Consider the following 19,513-nt stretch of genomic DNA (forward strand, 5'->3'; position numbering starts at 1 on the left):
ACAAGCTGATGATCACACTGTTTATGCATTCAACAGTTTCTGTGCCTTATCAGGCTGCCTTCTCTTCACGGTCACCACCAAGTAAGGTTGCTTTTTGGTGGGGCGGGAAGAGGAGATTACATCCTTCAAGATCAGGAGGTGTCTTATCTTTCTGTCCCTCAGAGTACTCAGCTCAGAGGCAGGTAGGTATAGGACAGATGCTCTTGGAGATGTGCTGATTTGAGAACTGACCTGCTTTAATATCCTTCAGTTCCAGTATCCTTTTCCTGGAAGCACGTACTTCCTAATCCCTTCTGATGGGCTCTTAGACTATTTCTGCCTAAAGGAGGAATGTCATACATAAGATCCAATGTTCTATCAGGCTTCTCAAGTGATAAAAAGGTCTGTTGCTCAGATCAACAGTAGGCTGTTGGGCTGACCCAGTAGCCCTTAGCTAGCACCGCTTACAATGCATATTACAGTAGAGCTCTTTCTGAGGCAGCAATCTTTTCTAACGTTCTAATGTCCATGTTACCACGACTAGATTATAAGCCCTTTGTGGGCAGCCCATAACTAGAGTCTGAAACAGGACCATCCATCCATCCATCCATTTATCAGAGAATAAAATTAAAGAATGGATAACACATAACACTTGTTCAGGGACTAAACAGCAGCCAAAATGGTTCCTTGTTTTGACTGATCAACCACATTAACATTACCTAGCACTGGTTGTAACAGTGATACATGAAAAGCATGCTTTTTAAAAGGAGAGAAAAATCTAAGTATAGGTCATTGTTTTTCTAACCCAACTCTGAATCAGGGTTTAATTTAACCCTGGTCATAACCTCCAATATGATCATAATGTTTTTCTTTATAATTCTCCTAAATCTGCATCTTAGAGTCATATTTCTTCTGCCTAAGGCTCTAGAATCTTAAGCCCACTTGGCGTCCCAGCACCTGCTGCTGCTGAACTACTCCCCTGCTTAGGCCCTTCTGCCTCCTTAGTTGATCTGCCTAGTTATTTGGTTTAAAGAACTCCAAAACAAAACAAAAAGATAAAGCGGAGCTGCTGTGGATGTGGTAGATGTAGGAAGCCTGGAGCCCCACCAATCTGACTTTTCTGTTTCCCCCATCTCCAGCCCCTGAGCCCCCTCCACAGACCCAAGGACCCTTAGGAATGATGCTTAAAGTCCCCTCATCTAGAGAAAAGAAAGGGCTTATCCAAGGAAGCAACAGCTAGTTGGTAGTAATCAGAGATCATTCTAATGCTACACAGGCAACTAGCTTCATTTTACAAGACTAAAATGACCATTCAAACAGAAACTACAAGTATAATTGTTATTATGTATTACTATACGTGTGTCTTTATGGTTTGTCCAGATTTCAACAAGAGTGCCTGAATGTCTAATCCCCAGAAGATTATACTTTGGAAATGATCCTCTATTCATAAAACATGAGGAGCCTCCAGGCCCAAATTAGAGATTCAATACTTTTAACTAAAAAAGTGCTTTTTTTTAAAGGAAGCCTGTTTCTCCTCGCATCTCTTCTTTCCCCAAACCCAAGACCATAAGTAACTTTAAAAATAATGCTCCATGGGTGACTATTTTGATAAGAAGATAATGAGTATAATAATGAGAGTGTGTTTTTTCTCCTCTTATCCATTCCCACAGCAACATGCATTCACAGGATGCTTTGATTTATCATGGTTATGACTTTTCAAGGTAACAGGAAGGTAGGCATGTATATGCAGGTATAGTCCTTCCAAAGAGGATGCACATGAAGCTCGAGGGAAGAGGGACACTTCCCAGCATGGAACTGGCCTGTTAGCTATTCCTGAGTGAGGCCAATGGTCTGGCATCCTGGGACTTTCTATAGCTTGCCTGGAAGGGTGTTCCACCCTGAGGTGACTGAGTACCAGCAGCCACCTCTCCTGGGGTGGCACACCAGGATCTGAACTCACCAGGCCAACCCCTTCCCATTCAGCACTCAGTCATGGCACCTGCAGCTCAGTCCAGTCCCAATCCTCCCCCAAGCGGTCAGCAGTGCGACCCTGGAAGGGAACAGAATAGGGAGATAGGGGTGCCTCTTTTTTTTTTTTTTTTGCGGTACGTGGGCCTCTCACTGTTGTGGCCTCTCCCGTTGCGGAGCACAGGCTCCGGACGCGCAGGCTCAGCGGCCATGGCTCATGGGCCCAGCCGCTCCGCGGCCTGTGGGATCCTCCCGGACCGGGGCACGAACCCACGTCCCGTGCATCGGCAGGCGGACTCTCAACCACTGCGCCACCAGGGAAGCCCGGGGGTGCCTTTTAAGACTAGAAGAAGCTGGATTAGGAGACTCAGGATACAGTTAGATGCAGACATGGCTGCTCTCAGCTCCTGACAGTAGGGACTCGGAAACCTTCGGAGACTGGTTTAGGTGAAACCACCCAGTAGGCCCTTGAGTAATATCTGACTCAGTTTTACCTGCCCTCCCCCAAGTCCAGGCTGTTGAGCTCCAGAGGATGGGTGTTCCTACCCTCCTTTTCATATGCCCACAGCTCCCCATTCTCACCCTCCCCAGGCACCAACTCCAGGCCAAACCATGTGTTTAGCGCTGAGGATGCACAGAGGAGCTATAGCCCCTCCTGCCACAAGGACTGTGCAAACCAGTGGAACAAGCTATATACTCACTGTCCCAGAACAGACCAGTGTCTTCTGGTTCTCCCCACCCCAAAAAATCAAAGCTGGGCATACAGCTCAATGAATCCTTCTTGAATTGATGTAATAAAAGCTATATAGCTTTATTTCAGGAAAGCTTTGATCCCATCAACCTTACGCTTACCAGCTTTGCTTGTAATAATCTTGATTTTGTCACAGATGGGAAAATGATTTGAGAAGCAAAATCAGAAACACAGGAGAGCAGGAATAACAAACAGGCTCAATCCTGAGGCTCATTCTATGTAATATCATTATTGGTCTTCTGATATACTGGAATCAAGAATATTCTAACCCAATCTTCAAGTGGGACTAATTTAGACAGGGTTTTCTCTAAGGTACCAGAGGTCTGGAATACAATTTTAAAAGACCTCAAAACAATTAGGGTGGGCTTCCCTGGTGGCGCAGTGGTTGAGAGTCTGCCTGCCAATGCAGGGGACACGGGTTCGAGCCCTGGTCTGGGAAGATCCCACGTGCCACGGAGCAACTAGGCCCGTGAGCCACAACTACTGAGCCTGCGCGTCTGGAGCTTGTGTTCCGCAACAAAAGAGGCCGCGACAGTGAGAGGCCCGCGCACCGCGATGAAAAGTGGCCCCCACTTGCCGCAACTAGAGAAAGCCCTCGCACAGAAACGAAGACCCAACACAGCCAAAAATAAAATAAATAAATAAATAAATTAAAAGATGCCTCTCTTTAAAAAAAAAAACAATAAGGGTGAGGGGAATTACTGCAGAAAGAAAGTGACATTCCATATAAGCTGGGATATAAACGGCAAAACAAAGATAACCCACGAGGGGGTGGGGGGCGAGGTGAGGAAGAAACAAGACAGATGTAAAGATGGCAGAAGAAGATCCAAGAATTGTTTATCACAAGCCAAATACTGGGTTTCAGTTTTCTGAGATCCTGGCTCTGAAGTTAGAGCCCAAATCCCATTTGGCCAATCAGCACATTGGAAAGAGCATCTGACCGCTTTCAGTCCCAGTTCTGTACACCCAGGACTTGGGTCAAGGCCCTCTCTCTGGATCTCAGCTTCCACAGTAGTGATGTAAGAAACATGGGCAAGAGGCTGGGGGAGAGGGGGTGTAGGGTCAGGGTGAATCAGCAAAACCTGGAAAGCTCCCCTCTCCCCATTCCTGCCTGCCCTTCGGTGAGTGCACTCCCAAGCACTGTGAGGGCCACAAGCACCCATCTCTGTTCAGTCTGCCATTCTGTGAAGGCTCTGGGACCTGCTCTGCTTCCTTTCCCTAGTAGAGCTTGCCTGTTCAAAGGTTTGCCCACAAACTTTTGTCCATCTCCCGCCCCATGTCAGAAATCCCTGGCCTATACCCCAAGCCAATTGGGAGGAAGGGGTCTGGGAACCCGAGACCTCCACTCTCCGGTTCCATTTTGCTCCCCAAGACCAGCTGGAGGCCACCAGTTAGTGGGAGCCAGTTCCCGAGTTACCAGGTGAAGCCTAGGGAAAGTGACCCCGAGGCACCATGCTGGAGCTCCAGCGAGGACACACGCACATTCGCAGGCCACAGATACTCATACGCACTTGCACACGCATACACGTTCTCACAGCCACAGACACACAGGGCTTGGTGACCTGACAGCTCAGAGACAGCGCAGCGCGGTAAGGTTAATAGAATGCGCATCGATTCTGCCGCGTGTTGGCCAGCCGAGCCAGCCGGGCCTCCTGGAGAAGCAGCCTCGCTTGGTGCTGGAGGTGGGGGGCATCCCTCTTCCCCGACGCAAGAGAGAAGGGTTGTTTTTCGGAGCGCGGCTACCATCCCCCCCACCCCCACCACCCCACCCCCGGTCCACTCTCTTCCCACCGTGCTCTCCCCAGGGCGGAGAGCCAGTCCCTGCGAAGGATGGGCGAGCACGCCGCCACACCCCGCCTGGGCTGTGAGGACCCTGCCGGCCACTTCGGACACATGCGCTGCCGGGAGCCAGGCAGGCGGCGACCGGGCTGGGGGAGCAACACAGTGTGAGGATGACAAGAGAGCTTTGCTGCAGAACTTTGATCCCGATATTTCAAAAAGGAGGAGGCCAAGCCCAGCGCAGGAGAGAGGGGAGTGGGAGAGGGAGATGGAGGAGACAGCTAGAGCCAGCCTGGGGACAGGTAGAGAGGAGAGCCGGGGAGGAGGGAACTGGGTTCAAGACAAAACAAGTCAGTGTCTCAGCATTTTAGACGTGGGAAGGGACTTTAGGAACCTTGCAATCTGGTCCTCTCCACACTACCTTCCACCTATGGGGAAACTGAGGTCCAGGAAGGTGAACTTTGGATTTTGTGGGTTCCAAGTCACACAGGGATGAGTTGAATATTTACATATTAAAAGCAGCTTCTTGTTGAAGTGGGAGCCAAGGAGGGCATGGAAGTAATGATGGTGTCCATGTCAAGTCCAGGCTCCTCCCGTGACCCTCAGTCAATAATGGTGAGGCCAGAAGAGATGTCCCCTCCAAACCAGTCTAAGTCAGGAACCTCCCGTAAAGTCCGGTCTCCAAGACTCAGCCCTCCCCCTAGCTTCTCTGCCCTGCTGACACCAATGCCCTCTGAAGCCTGAATAAAGGGTGCCTCCACTGCTGGATGGGGGGCATAACCCTACATTCTACAAATGCCCGGACCCTCCTCATCCTCTCGCCTTTGAAAGACGGGCAGGGCAGTGCTCCCTCCCGTTTCCCACCAAGACAAACTGAGGCCCAACAGCTTTAAGGGAAGGAGGAAACTTGAACCCAGAGCCGGTCGTCAGTGCAAGTCTATCTGCATCTCACACTGGCTCCAGCTCCCTGAGGGTGTCTGTAGTCCCACCACAGTCCCACAGCAAGAGCAAGCGGGGTTCTATTACAGGCAGGGTTTGGGGATGAATTCTAGGTTGTCCTTGATTTCTCCCCACACAAGTGCCGTCTTTGCAGACACCATTCCAGGTGGGAAACGGCTAGGTGGGGAGGATGACACGGAGGCAGGTCCATGGTAGGCAGGGCCACAGGCCAAGGCGTATGCCCCATGGAATTATCAGCACCCAAACCAAGAGCCTTCAGGTAGGGATGGGGGCAGGAACCAGGACCTAGCCCAGAAGTCAGGCTGCCGAGAGTGAGGGTGAAGAAACGCTGAGCACCCAGGGCTGCTGCTGGATCCCAAGCGGATCTGGTCTGCTGCTCCCTCCCCCACCCCCATTCCTGGTTCTCACCCAGAGACCCAAAGTCTGCCCTGTTCTAGGGACCCCAGCCGCAACTGCCCATTCCCCTTGCCAGTAAGGCCCTGTGCCCTCCCAGCAGACACAGCCTGCCCTCCCCGCGGTGCTGCTGGGTTTACCATGAAGCCCGCCATCCAATACATTGTTCAGTGGGGCCAGGGGAGCCAGGGCCTCACACAGACCCCTCACCCAGGTCGGGGTTGTGGCAGAATCTCCCAGGCACCACAGCAGGCAGGGACTGTGGTCGGGGCGGGGACCACAGAACTCCACGAGGTCTTAGGCCAGCTTGCCCAGGCAAGGGGACAGCACAAGGACAGTCAGCAGCCTGGCTCCTGCATCCTCCAGGCTGATTAGTATCTTCCCTACTACCCAGCCCCCACCTCCAGAACCCCCGGGGAGAAGGATCCTTCCCCGAGCCACACCAGTTCCTCTCCTGTGATTTGTTCTGAATTTTCAAACAAAGAGTAATTATGACAGATGTGGAGCAATCAGCGTCATTATGTGGGAAACAAGAAAGGGAAAGGGAGCTGAGGGGGGCCTCGGGGGGTGGTGGGGAACTTGTCTTTCCTGTGTCTTTCCTCCTGGAAAGATGTAACTCCCACCTCTATCTCAAGCTCCCCAGTACCCTCCCAGCTTCCTCTCCTGCTGGGAACCCGTACCCAGCCACTCTGCCCAGCCTCACAGGTAGGACAAGACTTCTCTCTGCAGAGCATTCCAGCCTAACTGCCCTCCAGACTCTCCGCAGGCCTCCCACAGCAGCTGGGGCTGGGGGCATGTAGCCCCGTCTGGCACAGCTGGAAGTGGCTCCCACTTTGGCCAGGGTTCTGAGCTGTTCTCTGTTCCCAACGCTCTGGCACACCCACCCTGCATGTGCCCAGGTACCTGGCTCTATTTCTGAGGCAAAAATACTGATTATGTTCTCAAGGGACTCACCCCCCACTAAGGACACTCAGGCCATTGAATCTGGGGTCAGGTGGACCGGGTTTCAAATGCAGCTTCTCTACTTACTGTGTACCCTTGGGCAAGTTAACTCACCATTCTGGGCTTCTGTTTACTCATTTGTAAAATGACTAGTAATAGGACTAGTAAAATAGGACTAGTAACACTACCAATGGAAATGCCGTGGGAATTAAGTAAATTAACACACAGAGAGGGCTGAGGACGGTGCAGCCGCATATAACTAGGACCACTCCCACTACTACTGGTTAGTTCATCACCAGCACCAGCACTTAGGTAGCCCTCAAACCACTCAGCTAAGCATACGGGGTGCTGTGGAAACTCAGGCGCTCTCTGAAATATTCCAGAAGCCCATACCCGAGATCTGCTGGCTAACGCTCACATACAGAACTACAACCACAGACAGAGCCTGGGGTAGGGCAGGACACACACAGAAAATCGAAATATATGTGCCAGTCTGCCCTGAAGTGGATATAAAGAGATCTCCCCCTTCCCCAACCAGAGAGCAGTGAGGCACTGGGCAAGGCAAGAGACACAAGGGATTCTCTAACCTGCCCAGGCTGGAGGACCAATCACATCCTTAGGCAGGTTACCCCCTTGGGGCCTCAGTTTTCAAGTCTGTAAAATGAGAAGGTGGGACCAGCTGAGCTCCAACGTGTCCCCCGTAGTCTGGATGCCTGTGATTCTACTTAGAGGCTGGGAGGACCTCCAAGGTCCTAGACGAACCAGGAATTTTAGGATTCTTTTGCTGTAGCCTGCAACTCAGTGAAAGGGCTAGAACTTGGTTCTCTCTCCTCCTCCTCTCCATTTAGGTGGTCTGGTCTCCATCTGCCCACCCCAAGTCCCTGGGGCCTCTTGCTAGTCCCCCTCTCACATTCCAATGGCCTTGGGGGCAGCAGCCAGACCAGAAAGTCCAGTTCCTGCCCATTATCACTGCTCGCATCTGCACTGCAACCCAACACCAGCATTCCAGAGAGCAGCCCGGGGGCTGCCCCCACCCACCCACTGTGGTCAGTGTCCGGGCTCAGAGACAGGCCCCGAGCAGGGGCCAGTGTTCTCAGATTCCTCTCCGGGAAGGTGTGCCCCCAGGGAGACTCCGACTTGCTGGGGAGGCCCCAGACCCCTTCCTTCGGGGTCTTCTTTGAACCTCACCCTCTCAGACTCTCCTCTTCCTATCTCTTTGCTCTATGCTGAAGCCTGAGCTCACCTACGTTTGCTCCTGAAACACAGGTATCTCCCTCCAAGCGCAGCAGAGGATGGTGGACACAGGAATTGGAATTGCTACAACTGGAGAAAGAGGCAGGAGGAAGCACAGAACAATAAAGAGAGCCGGAGAGAGGAAGACGGTAGGGCCGGAGAAACGAGGACTGAGGAGTGATAAAGACAGAGACCCTAAACATGGCCTCACAGGAAGGCAGAGGTGGGGCAGAGTGTGGGAGTGTCAAAGATTGAGGAGCCCCGAGACTAAGATGCAGAGAAGAGATGGAGAGTGTGAGCTGGAGCCCTCTGCCTGAATCAGGTGGCGCTGGCCTGGATTAAGCCCATACTCCCACCCCCTCCATCTCCCTGTGGTCTGGGGTCTGGCCTGCAGTTCCTCCTTGCTCGCCCCTCTTCAGGCCCTTGCTGGGCCCCTGCCTTTCCACTTTCCCTGCGTCACAATGTCATCTGTCCAGTCACCCCTCTTTAGGAAGCCCCCGGGACTGCTCCCATCCATAGAGGTCACTCTCTTTTCTGCTCCTCCCTTGCATTTGAAGGCAGTCACAAAGGGTTAGCCTTTCTTGGAACAGGGTGAACAAAGTTGGGGGCAGGGGAAGCGAGCTCAGAAATCAAAGAACGGTCCTTTGGTGGGGAGGTGGGGGGTTTGGGGCCGGGGAGGGAGGATGGAGGATGGAGCAGCCCTGGCCAGCAGGCTCGGATTGCAGCCAGATTGCTGGCATTCGTCTAATGAGTAAGAAAACTATGGCCTAGACTCCCCAGAGGTACTATGGCCGGGCCCACATGCCCGTCATGTAAGCCCCACGCTCCACCAGTGACCTAAGGCTTTTCCTCCCTCCTCCCTCACTTCAGCTGCAGGACTTAATAGAATTATCTACCACTCCCTCTTGCCCTGCACCAGTTCTGTCCACTCTAGATCTCTAGCCTGGTCACACTGCTCAAGGGAGGAGGGATTCCCGCAGGAGACTCCTTTGAGGAGAGCTGGACCCCAATCGTAAGCCCCGTGCACCTCCTTCAGCACACACCTGTATGCTCAGGTGCCCACAGAGGCCCACGTGGCAATATACACACGCACTACTGGTCTCTACATTTCTTGTTGCAACAAGGCTACGGCCAGAGATCTTAGGGAGGCATAGGTTAGTTACACAGGCTGACATTTTTGGAATCACTTGGTCCAGTTTAAACAAAGACAGCAGTGAGCTGTTTGGTTTTCCATCCTGGGTGCCCTTCTGTTCTACTTTTATTGAAGGCTGTGTTGAACAACCTTCAAGCTGCTGTGAAAAGTCTCTCTTACACACACACACACACACACACACACACACACACACACACACACACACACACACACACACACACACACACACACACACACACACACACACACACACACACACACGGCTGCAGGGACTTTGGAGAGGAGAGGGAAAGGCAATACAAGAAGGCCAGAAGTGAAAAAGTCCTTTCTCCCTGGGGGTGGGGAGGGAATAGGGGGCTAAGGGGGGCTGGGGGCCTGTTTCATTTGCAGGCTGCAAATGCCTCTCCTATTCACCGGCCCACATTCCCAGCCAAGGCGCCCAGCCACGGACAATGCCGGAACAGGAACAGAGAAGATTTGCACATTGTGTTCAAGGGGCCAGCTGGCTGCCTGCGACAGTGGAGCCAAGGTGTGGGAACCAGAAGATTTCGACTTCCACACTCAAGTCCTGCTGGTGGGGTGAGGGGCGGCCCTCCCCCCACAGTTGGGGCCAGTGGGCCTGGGGACACAGCCTTCATCCAGCCAGGGAATAAAGTCCAAGGCAGGAGATCCCGAGGCCCAGGCATGAGGGCTACCAAGCAATTTGGACTCTGATTCGCACCCCATCTGGTGAGGAAGAGAGAGTCTCAGCTCCTCTAGATAAACACACAGCAGCCGCCACCCCATGATTTTGCTCCGAGTGTGTTATATTCCCCTGCCGATCCTCCCCGTTCACAAGCTTCTGTGCCTATGAGCTATGCTATCAATTACGAGGTAGGGAGAAACAAGAGAGAAAGCAAAAGAGAAGCTGAGAGAGACAGAGCTTTGCACCCAGAAGGCCACATGTTCATTTAGTTTTTACCAAGCTCCACAGGCAGGGGATGTGAGAAATACAAAAGGAAGAGAAGCCCCTTAGGAGCTTAAAATCTAGTTGAGGAGACAGATGGACTATCTAGCCACAAAACAGTTACTTAACAATGCAAGCAGCCCTCACTGAGAGGAGGGCTGAGCCTGAATGCCGCAGCCCACAAGTACTCCCCGCCTTAGGAGCGGGAAGAAGAAATTACTCTAAACTAAGTGGTCTTTGGGGAGGGATCGGGTAAGGGACAGAATAGACTGGGAAAAGGCTCAGGGAAGGCAGGCATGTCCCAAGGACTGACTGGATGGAAAGGAAGCCTTAATACAGTAGAGCAGAGATGAACCTTGGTCCAACTGCTCAATATTACGATGAGAAAAGCAAAGTCCAGAGAGGGTGAGTGGCTTGCCCAGAGCCACAGAGGACTCCTTGTGTCCAGGCAAGGCCCTTTCCATCACACCTCACAGCTTCTCAGGAACACCAAATGGGGTTGGTCTGTGGAGTACTGACTGGCAGGGAGAAGGCCCCGACCCTCACCCATTTGCACCTACCTCTGCGCCACAGCATACTTATGGGTGACCCGCCTGGCGTGAGAGAAGGCCTTGTCATGGCCACTCACTCATCACACCGGCAGCACCTCAGCTGCAGCGCCTGCTTCCTGCTCTAATGGGTAGGCAGACGCGTGCAAGGGGCAGAGGGGAGACGTCCTCAGGGTTACTTTGGCTGAGCTGCCCCTCAAGGGGGAAAGAAAAGCTTGGGTGACAAAGGCCTCCAGGTGACAAAGGCTTCCAGGGTTACCAGCCATTGTGCCAGGAACCGCTTCCCTGCACATCCCACTGTCTACACTGAGGCCCTCCGGGGTCCCCTCACACAAGCTGTACCACCCGGCAGCTCCAGCCCAAAGTTTTCCCAACCCCCCACCCAGACCTGGTTCCACAGACCTATGCCCAGACCCTGCCCCCAGATCCACACAAGCATGGGTCTTGCTGCTGAAAGAGATTCCAGAGTAGTTGGTTCAGCTGTCCTCCCTCAGACAGGCTGAGAATGATTCAGCCTTTAGGAGTAGGTGACTGAGGGCCTGAGACATAGGTGACTTACTGGGCTGGAGACAGCAGGGGACTAGAATTGGACTTCCACTCCTCTCACCATACTCCGCTGCCACTTTCTAGGAGTCGGGCTCACCAGTGCCTTCCTGGAACCATCACATCTAAAGGAGCTTAGACCTTCACATTTCTCACCTCTGTTACCTCCCCAGAATAATGATAGTATCTAAGGAACACTTTCTACGTACCCTGCACTGTGCTAAGTTCTTTACGCATATTCTCATAGGTCATCCTCATAGCATTCCTCCTTGCTAAGTATTATTTCCTCCAATTTAAGGATGAGGAAACTGAGACTCAGAGAGTCCAGTTACCCAAGTCCCTCCAGCTGGGGGTGTGTTTGCCTCCACAGCCCACCCTCATAACCATTGTTGGGTACCCCAATCAGGATGGCCCCAGGCTGCGGGGAAGGCATTCCTGGCTCTTTGAGAGCCCTGCCTGCACTGGAACAGGCTGGTCCTCATCCTAAATTAGCGCTCAATACCTAGCACTAACAGTAATACTTAATGAGCATTTCCTAGAGGCCAAGTCCCGTGCCAGGTGCTTTCCATCCATCACCTCATTTAATCCTCCGACGGCCCTGATAGGCTGATGGGATTATGCTCATTCTTTTCAGATGAGAGCACAAAGACTCAAGAGAATTAAAAGTAACTCTTGCTAAGGACACATCATCAGTGAGTGGCAGAGCTGGGGCTCAGACCCACCTAGGTGCGGCCCTGAAGCCCACATTCTACGGACTTCACTGTGCTGCCTACAGACCCACCCACCCCCACCAGTGATTCTGACATGGGAGGGGGCTCTCCTCTGCACCTGTGGGCCAGCACCATTGGCATCGCCTGGGATCTCGTTAGACCTGCAGAACCCCAGGCCTTGGCCTAGACCTACTGATTCACAATCTGAATTTTATCAAGATCCCCAGGTAACTCACAGGCATAGTCTGAGAAGTCCTGATCTAGATCATCTAGCTCCAGTTTCCCAAGGGGCCTGAGACCAAGAACTGAGGCCAGGAAGTGAGAGGCAGGAAATGCGGGCATCTGCCTGAGGAGAGTTGGGGGTGGGTCTCCCTCCCAATCATCCCCCCTCCTCGTAGCTAGCCCATCTCTCTTTGGAGTCATCCAGGCACACAGACCTCAACAGGTGTGAGTCAATGCATGTTCCCACTGGATCGGGTGACCCACATGCCCTTCCTGGAGCCCCTCCAGAGGGATGGCAGAGGGTCTCACAGGCCAGCCAAGCTTCAGACGATGCTCAGAGGCTTGGGAGAATCCCCAGGCCCTCCCACAAAGGGGTTAAAACAGAACAGGTTGTACTCTGGCTCCAATAATTCTACTCCTTGAGAGATTTCCCTAGAGTACTCCCTAACTGAATCTCAGCGCGGGAGAAAGCTGGGGGGCTGGGAGCGGATTCAGGCAGTCTGCTATTGCTGGCAACACGAGTGGAATCACCTTTAAATGAAGAAAAAGGTATTGCCTCCATTACCGAGTGCCTCCTCTGTGCCAGGCAAAGCATGGGGTGTGTTAGTCCTTACAACCATCCTACAAAGCAGGATTATATGCACATTTCACATAATGGTGAGGAAACTGGGCCACGGAGAGATTAACTTGTCCAGGGTCTCATCCTTAACAAGTGTCTCAATTTTCAGCCCCCAAACTATAAACACATGGAACGGCAAGGCAGAGAAACCAGACGTGCTGGAAGCACGAGTGTTCCTAGGACCCTGAGCCACTCTGTCCTAAAAAGGAGATACTTGGAACTAAAGCCCCCAAGGAATCAGCCTGTAGTCTAGCCCATCCTGGGCAGGCCATCTTTCCATGACAGCATCCGAGCCCACTGGGATGGGAGAGGGGGCATTCCCAGCCATCGGCCTCTGGCCCAGAGCTTGGATGCCCCAGCAGACCTGCCCACACTCACCTGGACCCCTAGCTGCCTCACTGGGGTAGTCCACTGGGTGGACTGTGTGTCTGTGAGAGGTGCTTAGCATACCCCCGCCCTATCAGCCCCTGTAGAGCAGGCAGGAGAATCAGGGGCTCTGGAGGGCACCTCACACCTTTTCAGAAGGCACCCTCCCATGTCACACAACATCTGCCCTGCCTGCGGGCATGCGGGCAGGGAGTTATTACCAAAGGAGAAAACCCAGGCAGCTAATCAGCTTTGGAGGTTCCTAGGGACATCAGCCTATGAAGTAAGAAAAGGGGATCCAGCCACCCAGTTGCTTGGTATCCAAGCATTCCCCATGGGGCCACGAGCCTTGTGGGGGAGAGAGGCCGCATCAGACTGCCCGTGTTTGGAGGCAAACCCCCAGCTGTCCCCAGGACCCCAAAGGATTAACCAAGCTGACCTCGCCCACTGGCCCTTCCCCCAGTCAGAGTCCACAGCTCACTTTTCTTATACTGTTAGGAGTTTAAGGAAGCCAAACATCTTGAAGGTATTACCATTTACAGAAAAGCACATTTACAATTAGCTATATATAAACACCTGGGGATTCATCTCCCAGAATTCTAGGCTGGTGATGCAGGGGCCATCTAACTTTCAGTGTGGACACAAGCCAGGGAGCAGCTCCCTGAGAAGTCTCTTCTCTCCCGCCTGAAAATCTTCCTCGGGTCCCTACACTCCGTCCACGCTTCTCTTCCTCACACCCAGCCATCTGCTCAGAAGCTGCACCAGCCTTCCCCTACACCGCCAGGAGGACCGGGGGATGAGGGGTCGCTGAGCCAGAAGTGATTCAGTCTCAAGGTCCAGGGCTGCCTCCCAGAGAGCTCCATATGGGGGCTTGGATGAGCCTTCCTTAGAACAAAGGGGCATCTTAAACCCAACTAGAGGGCTCCTGCCTCAGAATGATTCATCACTCACCAGCCGTTCAGAGCAACTGTGCAAATGCCCTCAGAGCCAGGAAGAAACTTGTCAGCGATCAGATGGGGAAGAGGCAGCGTGCCACAGGAGCTAAGTGGGACTGTGCAGGGTTCAGAATACCTAGACTGCAGTCCTGGCTCCTCTGCTCACCAGAATGTCACAGATCCCCCTAAATCTCAGTTTTTCCATCTGTAAAAGAGGGATGATAACTGCCTATCTTCCAGTGTCATCACGATGACTAAATGAGATCATTCATGTAAAGCACTTAGGCAGGGAGCCCAGTATGCAGCACCTGCTTTATAAGTATTAGCTAAAATGATTACCAACCAAAGTTAAAGCAACCCCTTTAAGGGACACCCCCCCACACACACATACACAGAAGCATAGAGATATGGGATGGAGAACATTTTCCACTTGGCAAAACTTTTGCCCTTCCTCAAGAGCAGTGGTTCTCAACCATGACCGCCCACCCTCACAGCCTGCCACCTTCCCAAGATACATAAATAATTTTGGTTTATGTAAAGATTCATTGTTTTGTAACAATGAGTGTATACAGATTAAACAACAACAACAGACTTTTTGCAGGAAAGGGCAGTAAAGCACAGCCATCATTTCATCACCACAATTACTGGTGGCCCAACAGCACAAGCAAAGCACAAGTCTAGAGCTGAAACACCTCTTCTCTCCCAATCTAAAAAGCACACCAAATATCAAGTCACCACAATGTACACTTTAAAAATCTCATAATTTTATTGTCAATTACACCTCAATAAAGCTGAAATTTTTTAAAAAGTACACCAGCATGAAGGTGAGTGGGAGTAATGTCATCGTTGTGTTAACCCTGAAATTATTCTATCATATTTTTTGTAAAGCAAATTGTTGACAAGCTTCAGAATGTCATCACCGGTACAGTGAGGTTTTATTCTACCCAAAAGGTTTGAAAGTCAGCACGTAATGAAAAATTGCATGTAACCAAAATTACCCTTCAAAAATCTCTTAAAGGGCTTCCCTGGTGGCACAGTGGTTGAGAGTCCGCCTGCCGGTGCAGGGGACGCGGGTTCGTGCCCGGAAGATCCCACATGCCGCGGAGCGGCTGGGCCCGTGAGCCATGGCCGCTGAGCCTGCGCGTGCGGAGCCTGTACTCCGCAATGGGGAGAGGCCACAGCAGTGAGAGGCCCGCGTGCCGCAAAGGAAAAAAAAAAAAACATCTCTTAAATTACCTCCAAAGTATGACAACTGTTTATATTTAAACACAAAAATCATACTCAATAGACTGGGATGCTCACAATATACAGGCATATGGAAACTAAGACACACTGACCCAAGAACTGGATAAAGCTTGCTGTCTCTCTCTCCCTCTTCCCACAACAGTGTCTGGCTACATTCTTGTCAAATTGCATTCCAATCAGTTAAATGAGTATAAGATATAATTCCACCACTGCAAATTACTGCTATGCCCCTCTCAACTGACCCATGCTGAGAAATTCGGGTTCCAGAAGCTGCATAAGATGGAACTGCTCCCTCTATCCCCCCAGGGCCTGGAAAAAAAAAAGTAAGGGCACCCACTTACTTGCAGCCTGGATTCGAGCCTTCCGGCTGACCACCAGCCCAAAGCGGTTCTGAGCCACACACTCATAGTCCCCCTCGTCTGAAGGGCTGCCTCCTCCATCCAGCAGGAAGTGGCGGATCATCAACGACCCATTGGCCAGCACGGTGGAGTGGGTACTCTCGGGCAGCTCCACCCCATTCTTCCTCCAGGTGATTCGCACTGGAGGGGTCCCCTCCACCTTGCAGCCCAGCACTACAGGCTGCCCAGGGACTGCAACATCATCGCTTGGCTCCACAGCAAACGCCAGTTCAGCGGAGTGGCCGAGACCTGCATCAGGCGGGGGAGATGAGAGGAAAAGGAGAGGTTAGTGTGGAATGAGCAGACACAGGTGTTCCAAGTTCTCTGGATCTGTGTCCCCATCATTCTGTGATGTTAATAGGAATCTCTATTAATATATAGACCTTTGTGCATCTCATGCAGTATAGTTACTTAATCAACAGACCATCTCAGAGAAATGGATATTGTTTCTACCATCTTTTTTTTATTTGTACCTTTTACAGAAAAGGAAACTGAAACCCAGAGATGTTAAGCAACTTGTTGGAGGCCTCAGAGTTAACAGCTGCAAATCTGGGCTCTAAAAGCAACACTGATTCCAATGCAGCCGCTGCCACTTCTGTGGTCACCCTGGTTAAGCACTGAAGCCTCACAGACTTTCAGGGTGTGACCTCAGGTAAAGTATTCAGCCTCTCCGGGCTTCTCGGTCCTCGTCTGTTTAAATCAGGAACAACAATATGGCTTGCGTTGTAGGGTTGTTAAATATGACTACCAGACTCAAAGGCACTGCACTATGAAAAGTTAAAATTTCTAAACAAATATAAAGTGAGATAGTAATAAATCACTGCTTCATTTTGCTGGCAAAACCATCTGAGGCCTGGTCCGATGCCTGGCAGGGAGAAAGGTGTGTGGGCCCAGTACCAGGTACAGGCTAGGCGATGGTCCAGCTCCACTGCCCCACCCCTAGGATGCTCTGGGTTTTGGTTGCTTTTCTTGTTTTGCCTTTGTCATAGGAGGATGAGGGATACCAAACATCTACTCAGATTTCCCAAAATTTAGAAAGAGGGAGGTTCCTAGAACCTTTACTCCCAGCAACCTCTTCCCTCCTGCAGAAGAGGAAAGAACTGGAAGAGGAGGTGAAAGAAGAGAAGGGAGGAGGGTGGTCAGGGAATCAGAAGAAGCCAGAGAGGAAGGACAAGAGCTCCAATCCCAGGCATGATGCCGAGTCTCCGACTTCTCAAGCGAGCAACTTACCAGACCAGTTACAACTTCACTCCAGGAGGAATGAACCCACCTGGGCTGAAAAGGCATCCACAGACCCCTCCTCACATTTCCAGGGAACTAGCGATCCGGGAGCTGGCCCGTCCCTAACAGACCAGCGCCCTCCCTGGCTGGGGGGAGATGGGGCGGCGGGTGGGGAGAAAGAAGGAGGAAGACTGGGGTTAGGGGCGTTTCCCCCACCCTCAGGGATAGGTAATTCGTATTTTAAGACATTTGAGGGTCACGCCCCTTCAAATCTCTACCCATCTTTACCAGGAACTGCGTTTCAGCAGCCTCAGTTCCCCACCCCAAGCCCAGTACAGCAACTGGGGGATAAAGTTTCTCCTAGAGGCGGCCGCGATACTCCGCTTCTCCGAGCTAAGAGGGGAGAGGATACTGCCCAGAGGAGTGTCTGTTGAGAACTTGGGGTGGGAGGGGAAGGGACTAGATTTGCGCCCCTCTCCCGTGAGATGGGCCCGTTACAGCCACTGAGGGAACAGGATGGTGGTGACGGAGCTCCGGGCGGCAAAGCCGGCAAACCCCGAGCTCTGCGTGTGCACCCTCCGGGGCAGGGCGGGCACGTGAGCATCCCCACCGTTCGCTAGCCCTCGGTCGGCTTCTCTCCCCTCTTCCTCAGCTCGCGGGGTGTCTCTCGGGTTTCTCCCTCCCCACGCGCGGCCCGCCGGGAATCTTCCTCCTCCTCGTCCTCTCCCTCGCACTCCGCGTCCCAGTCCCGGCTCCAAATCCACGACGTGCTCTCCGCCCAGCGCAGCCCGCTCGGTCCCGGCCTCCGCCCCCGGGGTCTGCCGTCTGCTGCCTCGGCCGCCTCGGGCCACTCTGTGCCCACCCCTGGGCTCCAAGCACCCCAGCGCGCCCCCTCGGACAGGCCTCAGCCCTGTGGTCTCCCATGGCTCGTTTCCCCCTCTCCCCAACTCCAGCCTGCCCGCCGAGCTCCTGCTTTGCCGCGCTCCTTGCTTCTCAGTCCGGGCTCAGGCACTGCCCTGAGTCCTGGAGACGCAGCGGACGGAATGCCGGTCTCTCTTCGGGGGGCTCCATCCTCAGCATTCCCCTGCCGCCCCCGGCAACCCGGCCTCAGCGCCCCGTCCCGTTCGCCTCCCCTTCTCGGGCAAGTCCCTCCGACCCGCAGGTCCGCGCCGCTCTCCCCGGGTCCGCCCCTCGCGCCCGCTTACTCCCTTCTCGCCCTTCCCGGGGCTCGGTCCTCAGCCGCCGGCTCGCGGGCGCCCTAGCTCACCGTCGCTCGGTGCGGGCAGCAGCAGCAACAGCAGCAGAGGCAGCAGGAGCCGGGGCCGGCAGCGCGGGGGCGCGGCGCGCGGAGCAGCCATGGGGCTCGCGGTCCGCTCGGCTCGGCTACGCGCGGCTCTGGGGCCTCTCGCGGCTCACAGCGTCCCGCGGGGCCGGCGCCGGGGCCGAGGCCGGGGCTCCGGCCGGGGCCGAGCCCGGGCGGCTGGGGGCTGGGGCCACATGCCTGCCTAGGAGCGCCGGGGGCGCAGGGGGAGCGCGGCCGCTTGCGCCATCTTGCACCCACCCCGGCGATCTGTCAGCCTCGCCCGGGGTGCGCGCTCCGCACTCGCACCGCCCGCGCCCGCCCCTCCCTCTTCCCGCCGCCTGCCGCCCCCCCTTCCCTCCCCTCCCGGTCCCCTCCCCCAGCCCCCTCTCCCCGGAGGCCCGGTCTGGGGAACAAAAGAGCCGGCGAGCGCTTTAAGCGGCCGGACATTCCCGGCTGCGCGGCGGACGCGCCCCCTGCGCTTTGAACTGGGGCCGGAGCGGCGGGCGCCGTCCTGAGCTGCAGCCCCGTACCCCTCCCCCGCGGACCAGCCCCAGACTTGGGGGCGACTGGGGGAGTGGAGACCCAGCGGACCGCCGAATGGGTCTGGGCTGCGGAGAAACCCGCAAAGCTGCGGGATTCCCTCTGACCCACTCTTTCTGCTGCGCCCTCCTGCACCGTGTCCAAGTCTATAATGTAGAGATAATTCCCTAAAAGCTGCACAAAGTTGTCAAAGATTCGGTTTTCTTTTGGTTTCCGGTCCTTCCAGCCAAAGGCTAGGACGTTTAGCTGCAAGACTGGCCTCTTCAGACTGAAGAGTTCTGCCGCTTGGGTGGACAGAGGTAGGAGAAGTGGGAAGGCAGCTTCATCCCGGGCCCTGGGAGAGCGGAACCAACAGGACAATGAGAACACTTAAGTGACCCGGTTCCGATGTTCTGCCCGCTGTTTAGACCCGCAAACCCAGGCAGTCACTCTTGGAACTCATCTGAGAGATAATCATATCTCCCCTGCTCACTCATAGGGAAATTTAAAGGACACAGGTCATGACAAATAGCCTGGTAACTGGGAAAGCATATTGAAAGTTAAAATTCCCAGTAACATTTCTATGCCACAAAGAAGACTCAAGGTTTCATGTCAGAGAACATAAAAGGAGACAGCATCAGTCTCGGGTAAGAAGTGTTATGGAAGATAGGCATGCCTCTTAGGAGATACATCCCCATGCGGGCCCTCAGAGATCTTCAGTCTCGGCCACTCACTATTAATGATCTTCTGTTGAGTCCAGCATGATGTGCTAGTCCATCA

At 53.5% G+C, this 19,513-nt stretch overlaps 1 protein-coding gene across 1 annotated transcript in view; it reads right to left on the bottom strand.

Annotated features, from left to right (window-relative positions):
* IGDCC3 (immunoglobulin superfamily DCC subclass member 3) overlaps positions 1-18,269 on the bottom strand; it is a gene marked incomplete at both ends in the record, with an annotated part of 40,981 nt that extends 22,712 nt beyond the window's left edge. Inside the window, 2 exons of the mRNA XM_082649409.1 lie at positions 15,634-15,939; positions 18,179-18,269. Of these exons, the coding sequence (XP_082505535.1) occupies positions 15,634-15,939; positions 18,179-18,269 (397 nt within the window). The remainder of the gene's footprint in view (positions 1-15,633; positions 15,940-18,178) is intronic.
* Between the last annotated feature and the right edge of the window lie 1,244 nt (positions 18,270-19,513).

This window comes from Grampus griseus, assembly GCF_964374135.1.
Source record: "Grampus griseus genome assembly, chromosome: 2".
NCBI classification, from domain to species: domain Eukaryota; kingdom Metazoa; phylum Chordata; class Mammalia; order Artiodactyla; family Delphinidae; genus Grampus; species Grampus griseus.